Genomic DNA, 19259 nt, shown 5'->3' on the forward strand with positions numbered 1-19259 from the left:
CGAGCAACTCACATTAAAAAAATATTTTTTTTAAATAAATGCAACCAGTTTCTAAGTTTCCATCTACCAAAAGAAAGCAATACAGCGTAACTGTGGCCATTGCTCTGTAGCGGAGTGTTTTCCGCCTTGTATTGTATATAAAATCTGCTGCTGCTGCCAGTGCTGTGGGACACTGCGCTGGCTTTACTCGGTGGATGCAGAGCTGCCCCCTAGATGTGACGGTGCTGTACTGGAGAGAGGGGGGGGTGGGGGGTGATCTTTCCGACAGCAGTGACTGACGGAATCCAGCTCCCCGTTCACTCACAAAACCATGCGGAGACTGTCGGACATAAGTCTGCACCTGAACCAGCTCAAGTACCTCTCTCCTTCGCCCTCCCAAGACCAGCAGTGCTCCCGATCCTTTATGGACGTCAATGCTGCCTCCAACGGAGTTTCCACTATTGAAGACAGGATCTTACGGATCACAGGATATTATGGCTATTACCCGGGATATTCCAGTCATCAAAGTAAGTGAAGTGTTAGCAACCAAAACTCCCGGTGAACGCTGTAAGTGGGAAGGCGCCTTCCGTTCGCTCTCACTGGCAGAGTCTCCAGTGGCGATTGCTACAAAGTTCGGACACTGCCAGACTCGTTTGCTTTAAATAAGATTATCTGCCAGGAATTGTATGAACTATAAAACTTGAGGAGCAATACGTCGCGTGACTCTCAATTCAAATCATTCACAACTCTTATGTGCTCTCGGAGTTTTTGTATTAAAGTGTGTGTTTTGGGGGTGAAATATTGTGGAGAAGCCGAGCGCCGCCCAATAAACACATCTGTTCAGTATTCCCGGTGCATAACCGCACAGGTTGGTTCAGTCCGAGGGGTTTAAGGTGCTGATAAAAATGTCACCTCGGTTCAGATTGTCCCTTTTAAAAATTAAAATGCGGAACACTTCTCCTGCAGTGATTTATTTTGCATCTTTAGGTTTCACTGACGGATATTGTGGTGCTGCCCTGTGCTCGCCTCTCAAACCCGTGTGTAAATAGAAAACGCGTGCATAGAAATGTAAATAGAAAACCCTTGGGGGAACTAAAAGTAAATAAAAATGGGATTTCAATGGATTACAGTAATGACATGGACGTGAAGCGAACAGTGACCTTGAACCTGGACTGTCGTTCGAGATGAAACTTACAAAGACACTGATGGCAAACGAAACATGTTTTTGGTACACCAATGATAGCGATCTCACTGGTGCATCAACTGGAGAACCATGTTGAATAAACACACAGTACGCGCTGGAAGGCGCTCTTGGGATTCGCGCCGCGCACGGAGTTTTTTTTTATTGAAGGCGAGAGGGCGGGGCAATACAAAGATGAAATGTACTTTTTTGGGGCGATATTATGCTGGGGACCTCCCTCCATGTGCCGAACACAACATTCCGCTGTTCCTGTTAAGACAAGCGGTGTGGAATGAAGATGGCCATTACACCCTGGGCACTGTACCACAAATCTCAGAAGCTTATGGTGGTGAACTGTGAAATGATATAGAATTTACAACACAGAAATAGGCAAATGGCCCAACAGGTCTCTGTCGGTGTTTAAGCTTCACACGAGCCTCCCACAGGTTTCGTGAAGTAAGATATCAACACATTCCCTTCTCCCTATTGTACTTCTCTAGCTGCCCCTGACAGTACTGCGGGCAGATGTTTGCCAATGCGACATCTAACCGATTGCTGTATACTTCTGCCAGGGCCGTCAACATTGACTTCCTCGTGGCGCCTGGATGGGAAGCAATTACATCGGGATCCGAAAGAAACAAAAACAACCTGTAACTGTATATGGATAATCTGTTAGCTGTGATATTTCCAACACCCGATGTTTTATTAACACGAGTCTAAAAAATACAGAGAAGGGATTGTGTTTATTTTGGATCAATGGATATTTCCCGAGGGTTTCTCGTTCAGACTATGATGGCTAGCAGTTGCGATCTGACCCGAGATTGGGGAAAGGTTACTATGTCCGTTCGATCATCCGCTCCTATAATTGAAAAGCTGATGACTTAATACAGGGTGACCTAATTGCCAAGTGTTAGACAATACATTTAACGCGGCTATTGCAGGGTAAAACTCGATAGCCCAGAGGAATAGCAGAGCAGGGATATACTAATGGGAATGTCATTCTAAATCATCCGTTTTCTCACATCCTCCAATTGACTGTAACATAGTAACAGTTTCAGACAGGAGAAGACATTCGCTCTATCCACTAACCCACTTTGAATCACATTTGTTGACAAATTGTCTCGTTCCTTCTTAAAATCCATTAAAGTTTCTTCAATCATTCGTGCTGTTCCATTTATTTACAAAAGCAAAATACTGCGGATGCTGGAATCTGAAATAAAAACAGAAAAGCTAGAAATCTCAGCGGGTCAGGCAGTATCTGTGGAGAGGAACAGGGTTAACGTTTCGGGTCGATGACCCTTCGATCACCCTTTTAGTAAAAATAAGTTCCTTTTGCATTTTCCATTGTCCTTAATTTCTAAATAGGACCCTTTATACTTAAAAATTGTACACAGCAGAATAGCTCACTTGGATCCAATTGTCCAAAGCTTTCATAATTTGAAACACTTCTCACAGTCATAGAGTCATTACCGCACAGAAGAGGGTCATTCAGCCCATCGAGTCCATGCTGGCTCTCTGTAGAACAATCCAGTCAGTCCCATTCCCTCGCTCTATCCCCATAGCCCTGCAACTTTATTTCCCTCAAGTGCCTTTCCAGTTTCCTTTTGAAATCATGGATCGTCTCAGATTCCACCACCTTCGTCAGCAGCAAGTTCCAGGTCATTACCACTTTCTGCGTAAAAAAAGTTCTTCCTCACATCCCCCTGAATCTCTTGCCCAAAATTTTAAATCTGTGTCCCCTAGTCCTTGTACCATCAACTAATGGGAACAGCTTTTCTTTGTTTGCCTTATCTAAACTTGTAATAATCTTGTACATCTCTATCAAATCTCTCTTCAACCTCCTTTGCTCCAAGGAGAACAACCCCAGCTTCTCCATCTAACCTTAAAGCTAAAATTCCTCATCCCTTGAACTATTCTGGCAAATCTCCTCTGCACCCTCTCAAGGACCTTCACATCCTTCCTAAAGTGTGGTGACCAGAACTGGATGCAATACTCCAGTTGTGGTCTAACTAGAGCTTTATAAAGGTTCAGCATAACTTCCCTGTTTTTGTACTCAATACCTCTATTTATGAAGCCCAGGATTCCATACACTTTGCTAACTACACTCTCAATATGTCCTGCCACCTTCAAAGATCTATGCACACGAACCCCCAGGTCCCTCTGGTCCTGCACACTCTTTAGAACTGTGTCATTAGGGCTACATTGCCTGACCCTATCCCTTCTGCTAAAATGCATCACCTCACACTTCTCGCTATTAAATTCCATCTGCCACTTGTCGGACCCTTCTGCCAGCCTATCTATGTCCTATTGCAGTCGATTGGTATCATCCTCACTGTTTGCCATAACTCTAAGTTTGCTATCATATATATTATATATAAGCACTGACCCCTGGGGAACTCCACTGTCCACCATCCTCCCGTCTGAAAAACAACCATTCACCATGACTCGCTGTTTTCTGTCCTTAAGCCAATTTCTTATCCAAGCTGACACTTACCCTCCTATTTCATGAGCCTCAATTTTGTTAAACAGCCTTTTATGTGGCACTTTGTCAAACGCCTTCCTAAAATCCATATAGACAACATCCACTGCATTCACTTCATCAACCCTCTTTGTTACTTCATCAAAAAATTCAATTAGTCAAACACGATCTGTCATTTACAAATCCGTGCTGGCTCTCCTTAATTAACTTAAAGCTTTCCAAGTGCCTGTTAATTTTTTCCCTGACTATTGTTTCTAACACCTTACCCACCACTAATGTAACTGCGGCCTGTAGTTACTAGAGATGTTCTTACACCCTTTCTTGAATAAGCCACTTTCCAATCCTCTGGCGCTTTCCCCGCATCTAGGAAAGATTGGAAGATTATGGCAAGCCCTTCCGCTATCTCCACTCCCACTTCCCTTAGCAACCTGGGATGCAAGCCATCCGGACCAGGTGACTTATCCACTCTAAGCATAGCCAGCCTTTTCAGTACAACCTGTCTTATCAATTTTCACCCCATCCATTACCTCTACCATCTCCGCTATCATGTGTCCTCTCAGTCTTCTCGCGAGAAAAGACCCAAGGAAAGCAATCTTTCCTGGTAGGTCATTCCCTCAAGTTCTGGAATCAATGTGTAGCTGTTCTCTGTGATATTGGCTATCAATATGGTATTGTCACCTAATGAGACCAAAGTATGCTCTCTCAGTTCTTCCTGTATATTTTATTTAATATACTTGATGAGTAAGTTTACAATAGAACATTAGATTATATAAGTTTGTTATATTGTTCTGTAACGCATTGTTGAGACTCTGGAGAACTATATGCAGAGAAAGCAGTAACTGAGCAAATACAGAGGTGAGTAATAAACATTAATTTACATTCTCAGAAAATTTTAAGAACTTGGGCTAAAAATTCGCCAATATTGTGCCTGGTTTTTCGGTGATAATTTGTCATTTTTGGCGAAAAACGGTGAACCGGGAAATTCGGAGAAGTCTTGCGCTGGCGGTTTTTAAGTACCGCTGGGAAGCAAACCGCCGGCGCGCAAGACTCGAAATAACGTTTTCGTCAAAAATTTGGCTCCATGCGCACCTGTAGTTAGGACGAATAAAAGCGCCAGGGAAAAACCTGCATTGCAGCCCTTGGAACAACGGTAGATATGAAGACCTGCAAAAAAAGGTAAGTTAAAGTTTTTATTTTTTAATTCTTTTGAGGTGATTCAATAGTTAAGTGTCTTGTGAATGTTTTGTGATTTTTCTTTTTGTTTGTATTTTGCAATTATTTTTTGGTGTTTTCCCCGCTCCCAAGGTCTCTCTCGCAGCGGTATCGGCCTCGAAGAAAAGTTGCAGAAAATTCGCGGTTTGCGCCACAAATCCTTGTGCAACGTCGATTTTTACCGCTGGGCGCATTGAAGCCCAAATTTTAGCCCTTGTAGTGATAGCGGGACGATAGCGATATTTTTGGTGAAAAATACAGCTATCACTAAAAAATGAATTTCTAGCCCAGAGTCTTGTTTTCCTTGGGAAAAGACTTTGAGGGGACTTGATCAAGAGTTTTCAATGTTATAAAGGAGATTGACAAAGCTGATCCTTGAAAATTGCTCACTATTGGAAAGGGTTCAAAGACTGGGTTTGGGGTGTTTGGGGGGGGGGGGGGTGAGGGGGGGGAAGGGGGTTGGGAGAACTTCTGGCCCTCTCTTACCTTCGATGAAAATTAGGCAAACTCCTGGAGGCTCCAAACCCATTAGTTTGATCAACTTGCTTTCCAAAAATCCATCTAACACCTTCTTGAAGGACTGCAAAGAATTGATCTTCACTACCACCTCCACAATCCTGTACCACAAATCGATCACCATTTTCCAGATAGCAAACCTCACTCCCTGCTTTCCCAGTTTATATGTCTGGACAAAGTTCTACTTGACCCATCACATCAAACACTCTGGGATAAAATTTCTGCAAGGGTTCACAAATCTCCTGTAAGTTTGGTTAAAATCCAGGAGAAATAGTGGGAATATCTGTTTACAATGTTTCTCCTGGGGTTTATGCTAATGGTCCACCAAAGTTACAATGGGAGATTGGAAGAACCTTGTGAAAATTACAGGCGTCTATCTATTTGCATGTTGTCAATGCCTTTTTTTAATGTGCTCTTGGGATATGAGCAAAACTGGCAAGGTTGCCCTGAGAAAGTGGTGATGGGTCTTTACCTTGAATTGCTGCAGCCCTTGTGCTGATGGTGCTCCCACAATGGTGTTTGGTAGGGAAATCTAGAATACTGGCCCAGTGATGATGGAAAGAATGATGATATATGTCCAAACCAGCATGGTGTGTGACTTGGAGGGCAATTTGGAGTTGATGGTATTCCCACAACATGTTTGCTCTTGTCCTTCTTGGAGGTAGAAGCCACAGAGAAGAGAAGCGTTGTTGAAGTAACCTTGTTGATTTGCTGCAGTGCATCCTGTCGACTATATATATTTGCAGTCACAGTGTGCCAGTTGTTGAGTGGGTGGATATTGAGTTCAATGGCAGAGAGATTGATTAGGGCAATTGCTTTGTTCTGGAAGAATGTTGTTACAGCTGTACCCATCCAGGAGTGATCAGTATTTCATCACACTCCCGAATTGAGTAGATGGTGGAGAGGCTTTATGGAGTCAGCAAGTGAGGGACTCAACATGACTACCCAGCCTCTGCTCTGCTCTTGCAGCCACAGTGTTGATACGGCTAATCCAGTTAAATTTTTGGTCAATGATAACTCGCAAGATCTTCATATTGGGGGCCAGAGTGATGGTGTCTTTGAACGTCAAGAGGAGTAGGGAGGGGTTTTCTCTTGTTCAAGATGGTCATTATTCTGTGTTCTTCCCTCAGAGCCTCCTTCAAATAATACTCAACATGCTGGAGAACTGATTTATCATTTGAGGGGGAAGTGGTAGTTGATGATCAGAGGGAGACTTCCCAGGGCCATTCCCATCCAACTGTATACCATTGTGCCCCACCTCTGATAGGTCTATTCTGCCAGTGGGACAGGCTAATGATGGAGGAACCTGAGATGTTGGCTGATAGATAAGAGTCTGTGAGTACAAATATGTTAGACTCTTGCATGACTAGATTGTGGGAAAGTTCTCCCAACTTGGGCACCAGCTCCCAGATGTTAGCAAAGAGAACATTGTGGTGATGATTAGGCTGAGATTGTATCAGCCATATCCTGATATAATACTGTTTTCTTGCTGATAGGTCGGGTCCAATTTTCATATTACTGATCTTCATAAGGATTGTTTGCATGCTAGGCCATTTCAGAGGGCATTAATAGTCAACCACATATTGTGGGAATCTTCTCGCACGTAGATCAGACCAGGCAGGAGTGGCAGACTCCCTTCCCTGAATGACATTAGTGAACTAATTGGGCTTATATGACAATTGCAAGCTTTTGTGGTTATTTTTATTGGTGCTGGCCCACAAATTATTAGATGTATTGAATTAGGTTACACAAATTTGAACTTGCAACCTTTGGGTTATTAGTCCATACCAAAACTATCAGACTACCATATCCTGCAACTGAAGCAGATGCTCTTAATGTCGACATCTCATGTTCAGAAAAAGCTTATATTTTCTAAAGAACCATTAACTTAATGCTTCTTCCAAAATTTGTTGGTGACATATAATTTTTGCTTTTACGAGTGACATTCATCACTGTGGAGCTGCCCATTTTGTCTGTGTATCACTTTGGTGGAAATTGGACGTTACACCTGTTAAACGGGCCTTAAAGGCTGCAAGAAAGCTCAATTTTGGGAAATCATGTCCTGTACCCCAAGGATGTCTGAAAAACATTCAACCCGAAATGGCCCCAATCGGGATATTACAGTGGCCGCTGTGACTTAAGCTTGGTGTATGTATCCTGGGTAAAAGATGGGGCTTACAAATATTTTCTGCACAAAAGCATGGAAAAAATTCAGCAAAATAATAATTGTCCCAATGTTTGGAAAGCAATCTAACTTGTACTGTCATCCAAGAATTGCCCTGCATATTGTAGATAGCTCATATCATTTACCTCTGGGAGAGTAATTTCTGTACAGAATGATGTGTTTTCATTAATGCAGTAAGCTGGCACCACAGGCATATGTACAAGAGAGGAAGATTTGTATTTTTACTGCATTTCCTTTTTATTTCCCAGGGTTAAAATGCTATTCGACCTCTAGTGATGCTGCTTAAAAGTGTACTGTGAGGTGGCTGACCAGTTGCAAGTAAGACCTGAGGTGATCTACCCTGTGATTTATTTTTTCACCTTATGAAGAGTGCCCAGTTTGGGCTCAGAAACTCCCTTGAAGGTTAATAGGTAGGAATGCAAACTTTCAATGCAATAAACTTCAGAACCTGTTTAGGCTCCAGTGCACTGTCATTATCATCATCATAGGCAGTCCCTCGAGGATGACTTGCTTCCACATCAAGAAGTTCACAGGTGTTTCAATGAAGGTCCTAAAGTTCCAGGTCCCGAACTAAATCTTGAAGGGTGGAAGATGCCTGTGCGTGGATTTTTTTAATGTGTGGTGGCCGTTGCACATCTGCCACCTCACGGGCTCGACAGAGCTAGGTCTTGGTCCAGTAGCAAGGATTAACCAAGACTGGAGACCAGCTCTGCTGCACGGACCTAGTGCGTACACATATCACAGTGTGGGCTGGCCTGTGCTACTCCTGGGCCCTTGTCTTTCCTGGGCCCCGAACGCGCGCCTCTCCTGGGCCCCGATCACGTTCCTCTACAATCTCTCACCGCTCCTTCGCCCCGACCTTGCCACACCTGCTGTATCTACCCACGCTCCAATCACTGACGTGGACCTTGGTGCACTGTAACACTGCACTAAACTCAACTTCTTCATCACAAATCATTTTTGCAAAAGTAATTGATATGAAACATAAAATATTCATATAAATACATGGCACCTATGCACCTTTCATGAAGAAACATTGCTCATTGATCTAATAAGATTTCATACAGAGAATAAAGACTCATCTTGTGCTCTGCTGCAGCATTTAATCCTTGAAATATCTGCGCTCTTTTGTGCTCCATGTTAATCAAGGGTGATGGCACAGCTCATATTTTCATTGTTATGTTCTAGAGCTGAGATGGAAATTCTCAGTGACAGTTTTATCTTGCCAATAGTAATGTCATTCTGAAGGATGTACAAAGGACATAAAAAACATCAGGAAGTATTACATAAGTAAAGCTCTACTGTATGGGTTACCAATCCTTTTAGATGAACTGTAAATTGTTTCAGAAATATTGGATGAGTTAGTGTGTTTATATGGAAATGCTGGGAGGAAAATTCTATTTTTTTGCTATATTTTGCTTTTTTGAATGTCTAGTTAGTTAATGAGTGATTGTCTTTGATGTGACAGAATAATTTGCAAATTATTGACAAAATGCCCCCCTCAAATATTTAATACAACATAAGGACATTTCTTTTATTTGCCTACGGGATATGTCACCCTCAATACTGGCACAGTTCCATGAACTCCATATATTGAAAGTACTTGGCTGTGGTTCAAGAGATGTTCAGTAATACCACAGTGCCTGTACTCACTAAAATCTGAAACATTTGATAGTTTCATAAATCCCCAAGCAGGTGAATAAGATTTTCATGTACACATATAATCAAGCAAAAAGGTAATTTGGAACAAGCATATTGTATAGAGGAAAGCAAACCACACACAGTACTTTTGAAAATATTCTTATTTCAAGTTTACTGAGTATATATTTCATGCGCATGTTCATAATGCACCAACATTTTTTAATTCATTCATGGGATGTGGGTGTTGCTGGCAAGGCCAGCATTTATTGCCCATCTGTAATTGCCCTTGAGAAGGTGATGGTGAGCCGCCGCCTTGAACTGCTGCAGCACATGTGATAAAGGTGCTTCCTGGGAGTTCCAGGATTTTGACCCAGCGATTATGAAGGAACGGCAATATATTTCCAAGTTCGCGTGGTGTATGACATCGAGGAGAACTTGCATGTGATGGTGTTCTCATGCGCCTGCCACCCTTGTCCTTGTAGGTGGTAGAGGTCACGGTTTTGGGAGGTGCTGCCGAAGAAGCCGTGGCGAGTTGCTGCGGTGCATCTTGTAAATGACTTTCCTTTGGCATAACAACAAATAATTCAAATTACGTGGATACAATTAACATGAGAATTTACATGCAGTTGCCCAGCTCTTACTGAATACTTAACAAAAATTATTCACCAGTATTCCATGATTACTAGATAAGATGATTTTAATTTTAGATTATTTGACATATTGTTACATTGACTAAAGAAAATGAGTCTTGGAGTAAGTACTTAAAATACAAAGTATATATTTTTTCCTTCATAAATTTATTCTTGGGGGGGTGGGGTGGGGCGAGGCGGGAGAAGGAAAACATTTTCATAAAGCTTTCCCAGTGGATCTCTGGAGATAAGCACGTAGAAAATAAGCAAATCGATATATTCTGATTAATTCGTGTATGGACTTCTGTGGTGCGCATCTGATTTGTATCACCTGGTGCCAGTATATTTATTAACTATCAAATGGATTACAGCTTATCTTTTGTTTTATTTTTAAACTTAGCATCTGCCATATTTTTGTTAAGACAGGAAAAGCTTAGCTGGGACTGAGTTAAATCTGATATTTTTTAAGCCCAATGGATTGGTAATACTGAACATAGTGAAATCTGGACACATTTTTTCTCAGCAATTTTGTTCCCTCCCTGTCATGTATGTATGCTTGGGTTTACTAGCCACCAGGTGGCGCCACTGTTGGAGGTCATTGGGCTGTGCGCACGTGTGTGCGGCCCAGGTATAAAAGGCAAGCCACCTTGCAATGTAATCACTTTGGGCTCTAATAAAGTAGAGCTAGGTTTGTACCTTTTCGGAATTTATAGTATTGAGTTATTGCATACACAACATTTGGTAACGAGGTAACAAGAACCTTTGCATGCAAAAATGAGCACAATTGGAATTCTGGAGCGATTCGTGGAGGGAGAAGATTGGGCAGACTTTGCAGCCCGATTGAACTAGTACTTTGTGGCCAACAAAATGGAGAAAGAGGCAGACGCAGTTCGGCCCCGGGCGGTCCTCCTCACTTCAGATTTGCAGTCTGAAAATTCATGGACTCATAAAGAATCACCTCTCGCCCTTAAGTCTAATGCCCTTAAGGACTATGAAACATTGTGTGCTCTGGTACGTGACCATCTCAAACCAGATGAAGGCATCATCATCTCAAGATATCAATTCTATACGCACGTATGTTCTGAGGGCTAGGATGTATCGGAATTTGTTGCTGGCCTAAGACGTCTGGTTGGACCGTGTAAGTTCGAAACTGCATTGCTGCGGGACTTCTTTGTAATCGGCATCAACCACGAGGTAATCCTGCGTAAGCTACTGGCGGCGGCGATGCTGGATTTGAGCAAATTCATCACGATTGCCCAATCACGCATGACGATGGACAAAAACTTAAAGCAGATATCATTGAAAAATCGGAACTCGGCAAGTACTGTAAACAAGATAGTTTCGTCATTTGGCAGAGCTGCATATGGCAGGGACTACCCGACTGCATACGCAAAACCTGTGGCTGCTCAAAGTCTACCAACGGGAATGAATCCAATATCACCATGTTGGCGTTGTGGGGGAAATCATCGGCATCATCAGTGTTGGTTTAAACAGTATATTTATAAAGGCTGTTCGAGAGTGGGGCATCTCCAGCGCATGTGTCCGCAACTGAGCAAGTGTGCTACGACACACCACGTGGAGGATGATGACCAGTCTAGCATGGATCCGGATATGCAATCTGAGATAGCAGAGAAAGAAGTGTATGGACTGTATTCATTCCTAACAAAGAGCCAACCAATAATGATTAATGTAAAACTTAATGGTGTGCCGTTATCGATGGAATTGGACATCGGTGCGAGTCAATCAATAATGAGCCAGAGGACATTCAACAGGCTGTGGGATACTAAGGCTGTGAGGCCTAAGCTGAGTCCAGTCAATGCCAAGTTGCGTACGTACACTAAAGAACTCATAACGGTGATTGGTAGTGTAGTAATCAAGGTGTCGTATGATGGTGCGGTTCACGATTTACCGTTATGGATTGTTCCAGGCAATGGTCCAATGCTGTTCGGCAGGAACTGGTTAGAAAAAATCAAATGGAACTGGAATGAGATCAAAGCGTTGTCGTCGGCGGTGGATACTCCATGTGCTCAAGTGCTGAGCAAGTTCCCATCACTGTTTGAACTAAGCATCGGCAATTTCACGGGAGCCAAGGTGCAGATCCACGTGGACTCGGATGCAAGACCTGTCCATCATAAAGCTCGGGCAGTTCCGTACATGATGAGGGAGAAGGTTGAAATCGAACTGGACCGACTCCAGCATGAACGGATCATATCACCGGTCAAATTTAATGAATGGGCCAGCCACATTGTTCCCATGTTGAAAAATGATGGCACTGTCAGGATTTATGGAGACTACAAGATTACGATCAACCGAGTTTTGAAACAGGATTTATACCCGTTACCGAAGGCTGATGCAACGCTAGCCGGGGGGGAGGTCATTCACTAAACTGGATCTGACGTTGGCCTGCATGACACAGGAGCTGGTCGACACGTCGAAGAAACTTACGTGCATCAACACTCACAAAGGACTGTTTATCTACAATAGGTGCCCTTTTGGAATTCACTCGGCTGCAGCCATATTTCAAAGGAACATGGAGAGTCTACTGAAGTCCGTCCCCAGAACCGTCATGTTCCAAGATGACATACTGGTCACAGGTCGTAATTCTGCCGAACATCTGAACAAGTTGGAAGAGGTTCTACATCGTCTGGACAAAGTGGGACTCAGATTGAAACGCTCGAAGTGCCTCTTCATGGCACCAGAAGTTGAATTCCTGGGGAGGAAAATTGCTGCTGATGGTATCAGGTCTATGGACTCGCAAACCAAGGCCATCAAAAATGCACCCAAGCCTCAGAATGTGATGGAGCTGCGTTCGTGCCTTGGTCTACTCAACTACTTTTCTAATTTCTTACCTAGATTGAGCACTTTATTAGAGCCACTGCACATGCTGCCAACAAAAGGCGACAACTGGGTTTGGGATGCGTCTCAAGATAGAGCTTTTGAGAAAGCAACTAATCTGCTTTACTCCAACAAGCTGCTGGTACATTATGATCTGTGTAAGCGTCTAGTATTGGCCTGTGATGCTTCGTCATATGGAGTTGGTTGCGTGCTGCAACAAACTAATGAGTCGGGCAAATAACAACCTGTTGCATATGCTTCAAAAAGTTTGTCAAAAGCGGAAAAAGCCTACAGCATGGTAGAGAAAGAAGCACTAGCCTGTGTGTATGGGGTTAAAAAGAGATGCATCAGTACCTGTTTGGTCTTCGGTTTGAACTGGAAATAGATCACAAGCCACTCATTTCATTGCATCGTCTCGCATTCAGAAGTGGGCGCTGATATTATCTGCCTAAGATTATGTCATTCGCCGTAGACCTGGCACTGAGAATTGTGCCGATGCATTGAGCCGTCTGCTGTTGCCCACACCGGAGGTGGAAACGTCACAACCGGCAGATCTACTGTTAGTCATGGATGCTTTTGAAAGTGAAGGAACCCCTGTCACGGCCCAACAAGTTAAGACCTGGATCAGCCAGGACCCGATATTATCCTTAGTGGTGATTGGTCTGCCATACCCAAGTAAATGTGTGAGGAGACCAAACCTTACATCCGTCGCAAAGACGAACTATCCACCCAATCAGATTGTATATTGTGGGGTAATCGTGTTGTTATGCCCAAGAAAGGCATAGAGAAATTTGTGCATGATCTACATAGCACGCATCCCGGTATTGTCATAATGAAAGCCATTGCCAGGTCTCATGTATGGTGCCCTGGAATTGACTCTGATCTGGAATCATTTGTGAATCAGTGCAACACTTGCATGCAGCTTAGTAAAGCACCAGCGGAACTGTCGCAGAGTCTGTAGTTGTGGCCATCTAAACCATGGTTCAGGATCCACATCTACTTTGCAGGTCCCTTCCTGGGAAAGATGTTCTTAGTTGTGGTAACCCCAGAACCAGGGGTCACAGTCTAAGGATAAGGGGTAAGCCATTTAGGACCGAGATGAGGAGAAACTTCTTCACCCAAAGAGTGGTGAACCTGTGGAATTCTCTACCACAGAACGTTGTTGAGGCCAATTCACTAAATATATTCAAAAAGGAGTTAGATGTAGTCCTTACTGCTAGGGAGATCAAGGGGTATGGCGAGAAAGCAGGATTGGTGTACTGAAGTTGCATGTTCAGCCATGAACTCATTGAATGGCGGTGCAGGCTCGAAGGGCCGAATGGCCTACTCCTGCACCTATTTTCTATGTTTCTATGTTTCTGTTTGTACACTCTATCCACTTGGAATAATCATGTCATCCAGCACATCCACAGCTACCACTGAGAGCCTTCGTGTCATGTTTGCTACGCATGGTCTGCCTGACATCGTTGTAAGCAACAAGGATCTTGCTTCACCAGTATGGAATTTCAAGAGTTCATGAAACTCAATGGTATCAAACATGTGAGGTCAGCACCATTCAAACCCGCATTCGATGGACAAGCAGAGCGTGCAGTCCAAACCATCAAGCAGGTTTGCTGCAAACTTGCTTGTCACGCATATTGCTTAGTTACAGGACAAGACCCCACATGGTTACCGGGGTCTCCCCTTCTGAACTATTGATAAAGAGAGCTCTCAAGACCAGGCTCTCTCTTGTCCACTCTGACTTGAATAATCGTGTCAAATACAGACATCAAAGTCAGCAAGGGTATCATGATTGCACTACTGTCATCACGCGTCATTTCTATCAATGATCCTGTGTATGTACTGAATTATGGTCAAGGTTCTAAATGGATCGCCGGTACAGTTACAGCCAAGGAGGGTAACAGAATGTTAATCGTTAAGGTCAAGAATGGGCAGACATGCAGGAAACATGTCGATCGGATAAAGCTGCGGCACACGGATGAACCGGAACAGTCTGAGGAAGACACAATCAGTGACCAACCAACCTACCCTCAGTCATCAGAGGACTGCACTGTCATCAATGAATCTGGACTTTCAATCCCTGACATGGTCATTGCCACTCCCATCAGATCGGCTACCCAGCCCCCAGTCATAACAGACTCAGAACGCTCGCCCAAGGCTGGAGTTGAACTGAGACGATCAACTCAGGAGCGGAAAGCCCCGGACCATCTCAATTTGTAAAAAGACCGTTACTAATATCTTAAAGGGGGATGTTGTCATGTTATGTATGCTTGGGTTTACTAGCCACCAGGTGGCGCCACTGTCGGAGGTCATTGGGCTGTGCGCACATGTGTGCGGCCCAGGTATAAAAGGCCAGCCATTTTGCAATGTAATCACTTTGAGCCCTAATAAAGTAGAGCCAGATTTGTACCTGTTCGGAGCTTACAGTATTTAGTCTATTGAGTTACTGCACACACAACACTCCTCTCCTGAAGGCGTTGACTTCCTGTTTGAGTACAGTTGCATAGGTAACAGTCATCCTGCAGAACAATAGGATCTTCTCAGAGGGGATACTTTCCTAGTAATCTGGCTCCTCCTGTAAGAAAAGAAATTCCACATGCTGCTCAAGGGGGCAGCTGCCTCTGTTTTTTTTATCCGAGTGCTGCATCTCTGGTGTTGCCTCCCACATTCCACTGGCATTGTACTCTGAGGGAGGGAGGCCAGAGGCCTGGCATGCGCTGTTGTCCAGAGAGACGGCATGTATCAGGCATGTCGACTCCAGCCATCACCATTACACTGCGCCCTGGATCCCTTCACGCTGGAGTCTGTCCAGTTCGATTTCGACCTTCTCCCTCATCGTGTACGGAACTGCCTGAGCTTTATGATGGACAGGTATTGTGGATCTGCACCTTGGCTCCTGTGAAATTGACGATGCCTGGTTCAAACAGTGAGGGAAACTTGCTCAGCACTTGAGCACATGGAGTATCATCCTCCAACGACAATGCTTTGCTATCGTTCCAATTTCATGTGATTTTTTTCTAGGCAATTCCTGCCGAACAGAATTGGACCATTGCCTGGAACAATCCATAACGGTAAATCATGAACCGCACCATCATACGACACCTTGACTACTGCACTGCCAATCACCGTTATGAGTTCTTTAGTGTACGTACGTAACTTAGCATTGACTGGACTCAGCTTAGGCCTCACAGCCTTAGTGTCCCACAGCTTGTCGAATGTCCTCTGGCTCATTATTGATTGACTCGCACGCGTGTCCAATTCCATTGGTACCGGCACACCGTAAAGTTTCACATTAATCATTATCGGTTGGCTCTTTGCTAGGAACGAATACAGTCCATACACTTCTTCCTCTGGTGTCTCGGATTGCATATCCAGATCCGCGCTATACTGGTCATCATCCTCCATGTGGTGTGTCGCAGCACGCTTGCTCAGTTGCGGACACGTGCGCTGGAGATGTCCCACTCTCGGACAGCCTTTACAAATGTACTGTCTAAACCACACTGATGAGGCTGATGATTTCCCCCACAACACCAACATGGTGAAATCTGATTCATTCCCGTTAGCGGACTTTGGGCAGCCACAGGTTTTGCATACGTTGCCATGTAGGCCCTGCCATATGCAGCTCTGCCATACAACAATACAGTCTTATTTACAGTACTTGCCGAGTTCCGATTTTCCGATGTTGTCTGCTTTAAGTTTTTGTCCGTCCTCATGCATACTTGGGCAATTGTGATGGCCTTGCTCAAATCTAGCATCTCCGTTGCCAATAGTTTACGCAGGGCCACCTCGTGGTTGATACTGATTACAAAGAAGTCCCACAGCATGTCTCCCAACGTGTTTTCGAACTTACAAGATTCAGCTAGACGTCTTAGATTGACAACGAATTCTGACACATCCTGGCCCTCAGAACGAAGGTGCTTGTAGAATCGATATCGTGAGATGATGATGCCTTCTTCTGGTTTGAGATGGTCACGTACCAGAGTACACACTGTTTTATAGTCCTTGTCTGTTGGACTTGCAGGTGAGAGAAGATTCTTTGAGTCCATAGATTTTCGGACCGCAATCCGTGAGGAAGACGGCCCTGCGCCGTACTGCGTCAGTGGGATCCTCCATTTTATTGGCCACTAAGTACTGGTTCAGGCGAGCTACGAAATCTGCCCAGTCCTCTCCCTCCACGAATCTGTCCAGAATTCCAATTGTGCTCATTTTTGCATACGAATGTTCTTATTGCCTCGTCGCCAAATGTTATGTATGTAATAACTCGATAGACTGAATACTGTAAACTAACACAGGTACGAACCTGGCTCTGCTTTATTCGGGCCCAAAGTGATTACATTACATGGTGGCTTGCCTTTTATACCTGGGCTGCACACACGTGCGTACAGCCCAATGACTTCTGACAGTGGCGCCACCTGGTGACTAGTAACCCCAAGCATACATACATGACAGGCAATATGCTGCTGACCTCACCATCTGCCACTGTAAAGGTAGAGTGCTTCCCTGTGAACTCCATTGCTTTCTCTTTGTAGGGAATGAGCAATGTAAAGGAGGGGCTAACCCCTCTTATGGCCTGCCTTTGTTGGTTATTATGCACCATTTTCTCTTGTAAGACAATAAAGTAACTGAGGGTAAGGCTAGCAGCGGAGGAGTTTGTGCAAAGTAACAAAGGAAAGCTATAGTAAGAAATGAGGATATGAGCTTGTTAAAATGGAGGAAGGGCTTTTAGGGTTGTGTTTGTGAGTATTTGGAGTAATTGTTGTTGGGGGAGCTGGGTAGCCATAGTTCAAGGTGCCAGGTTAAAGCTCCCTCCTTGTAATGTATTAGTTATGTGAATGTCGCTCAAGGAAGGCAAAGGGTGGCCATGGTGGAAGATGGAAGACAAGGAGGACTGTCTGGCGCATTATCTTGCCTGCCTCAGTGAGGTGGTAGAAATTGTTTTGGCACTGGTCAGCAATCCTGGGGTGAGAGAGTTGGCACTCAGTGCCATTGCCACCTTCCTCCAGGTGGTATGAGTGACATTCCTGGCTGGCTTGCTGTCACGAACATCAAAGGGTCTGTGCCTCTGGACTTCAGTTTTCTCCAGGAAAGTTTGGAGGTCTGAATTGTTAAAGTTCTGGGTTGTTTTTCTCTGGTTTGGTGCCATGCCCTGCTGCCTTGTCTGGCTGCTTGGTGCAGATGGCCCTACTGTCGACATGTCCTTAAAAAGAATGAGGAGACATGCAGTGAAGTTATCTATGGGACAAATGCATGGGGTTAGCAATGAGGAAAGATTAGATAGGCTGGGTTTGTTTTCTTTGGAACAGAGGCTGAGAGGAGACCTAATTGAGATGTATAACATTATGAGGAGCTTTGATAGAATGGATAGGAAAGTCCTATTTTCCTTAGCAGAGGGATCAATAACATGGGGACATAGATTTAAAATAATTGGTAGGCGGTTTGGAGGAGATTTGAGGAGAATTATTTTTCACCCAGAGAGTGGTGGTGGGGGTCTGGAACTCACTGCCTGAAAGAGTGGTAAAGGCAGAAAGCCTCATAGCATTTTAAAAAGTACTTGGATATGCACTTGAAATGTCGTAATCTACAAGGCTATGGGATCAAGGGCTGTAAAGTGAGATTAGGCTGGATAGCTCTTTCTCAGCTGGCACGCATACGATGTGCCAAATGGCCTCCTTCTGTGCTGTAAATTTCAATGATTCATTGATTCTATGAAACAATCTCTATTTTTTTCCTTACCTTGTTATCCCGTAGTTTGAAATGCTGAAATGTGAAGGCTGAACTCCATTTCCTACAAAATCACTAGCTAGTGATTCTCAAAATTGAAAACCTGTCTGGAATTTTCAGGAATTATTGGTATGATATGTCTAAATATAATTAAAGTTTAAGAGTAACAAAAAAAAAGCCCATAAAGTCATCTTCCCAATGTAAAAAGACAATTCTAAAGAGCCTTACATTCAATTTTTTTCAGATATATACACTGAACTGTATATCTGATTTACCATCTTCCCATCCCAATACAGATCCTTCTGCGTCCCAGAAAATGCCACTTATTTGCACTAAAGCAAGTAACATTATACTACAAATCAATATCTACTGCAGGCTGTATTCAGCAGCATTCACTTGAAGTGCCACAGTTGGCAGTTCTTATTGAGCTATGTCACTCTCAGTACTGTAAGAAAGTGGCCGTGGCACATTTCAATGAACTCCATGGGGGAAAAATTTGGGTCTTCTGTGCAAACAACTTTTTGTCCGGGTGTGTCACCGCTACCGACTCCCATAATATTCCATGGGAGTTCAGCAGCAGCGCTAACCAGTCGTGCCTTGCTCCTACCGGTAGCCTCCCGAGCCACTGCGCCGGCGATGATGATGTCATCACCGTGCGCAGTGACCCGTTTTCGCCCTGGAGCGAAAATTCGGTGGTGCCCCGTGAGGCTGTTGCAGGCAATGCCCATGACAGCTTCATGGGGTGCATACCAGGCTGCAGGCTGCTCTTGGGGTGAAAATTAAAGGGGAGGTGCGACGCTGAAAATGTAAAAAATGGTCGACTTACCAGCCTTCTCAACTTCAGATCGCAAGGTCTGTGTCGTGATGTTGCAGCCCAGCACT

General features: G+C 44.1%; 1 protein-coding gene across 1 annotated transcript in view; it reads left to right on the plus strand.

The window, feature by feature from the left end:
- Positions 1–403: 403 nt before the first annotated feature.
- Positions 404–19259, plus strand: part of slc35f4 (solute carrier family 35 member F4) — a 336248-nt gene continuing 317392 nt past the window's right edge. Inside the window, exon 1 of the mRNA XM_070879154.1 lies at positions 404–510. Within this exon, the coding sequence (XP_070735255.1) occupies positions 404–510 (107 nt within the window). The remainder of the gene's footprint in view (positions 511–19259) is intronic.

This window comes from Pristiophorus japonicus, chromosome 4 (assembly GCF_044704955.1).
Source record: "Pristiophorus japonicus isolate sPriJap1 chromosome 4, sPriJap1.hap1, whole genome shotgun sequence".
NCBI classification, from domain to species: Eukaryota; Metazoa; Chordata; class Chondrichthyes; family Pristiophoridae; genus Pristiophorus; species Pristiophorus japonicus.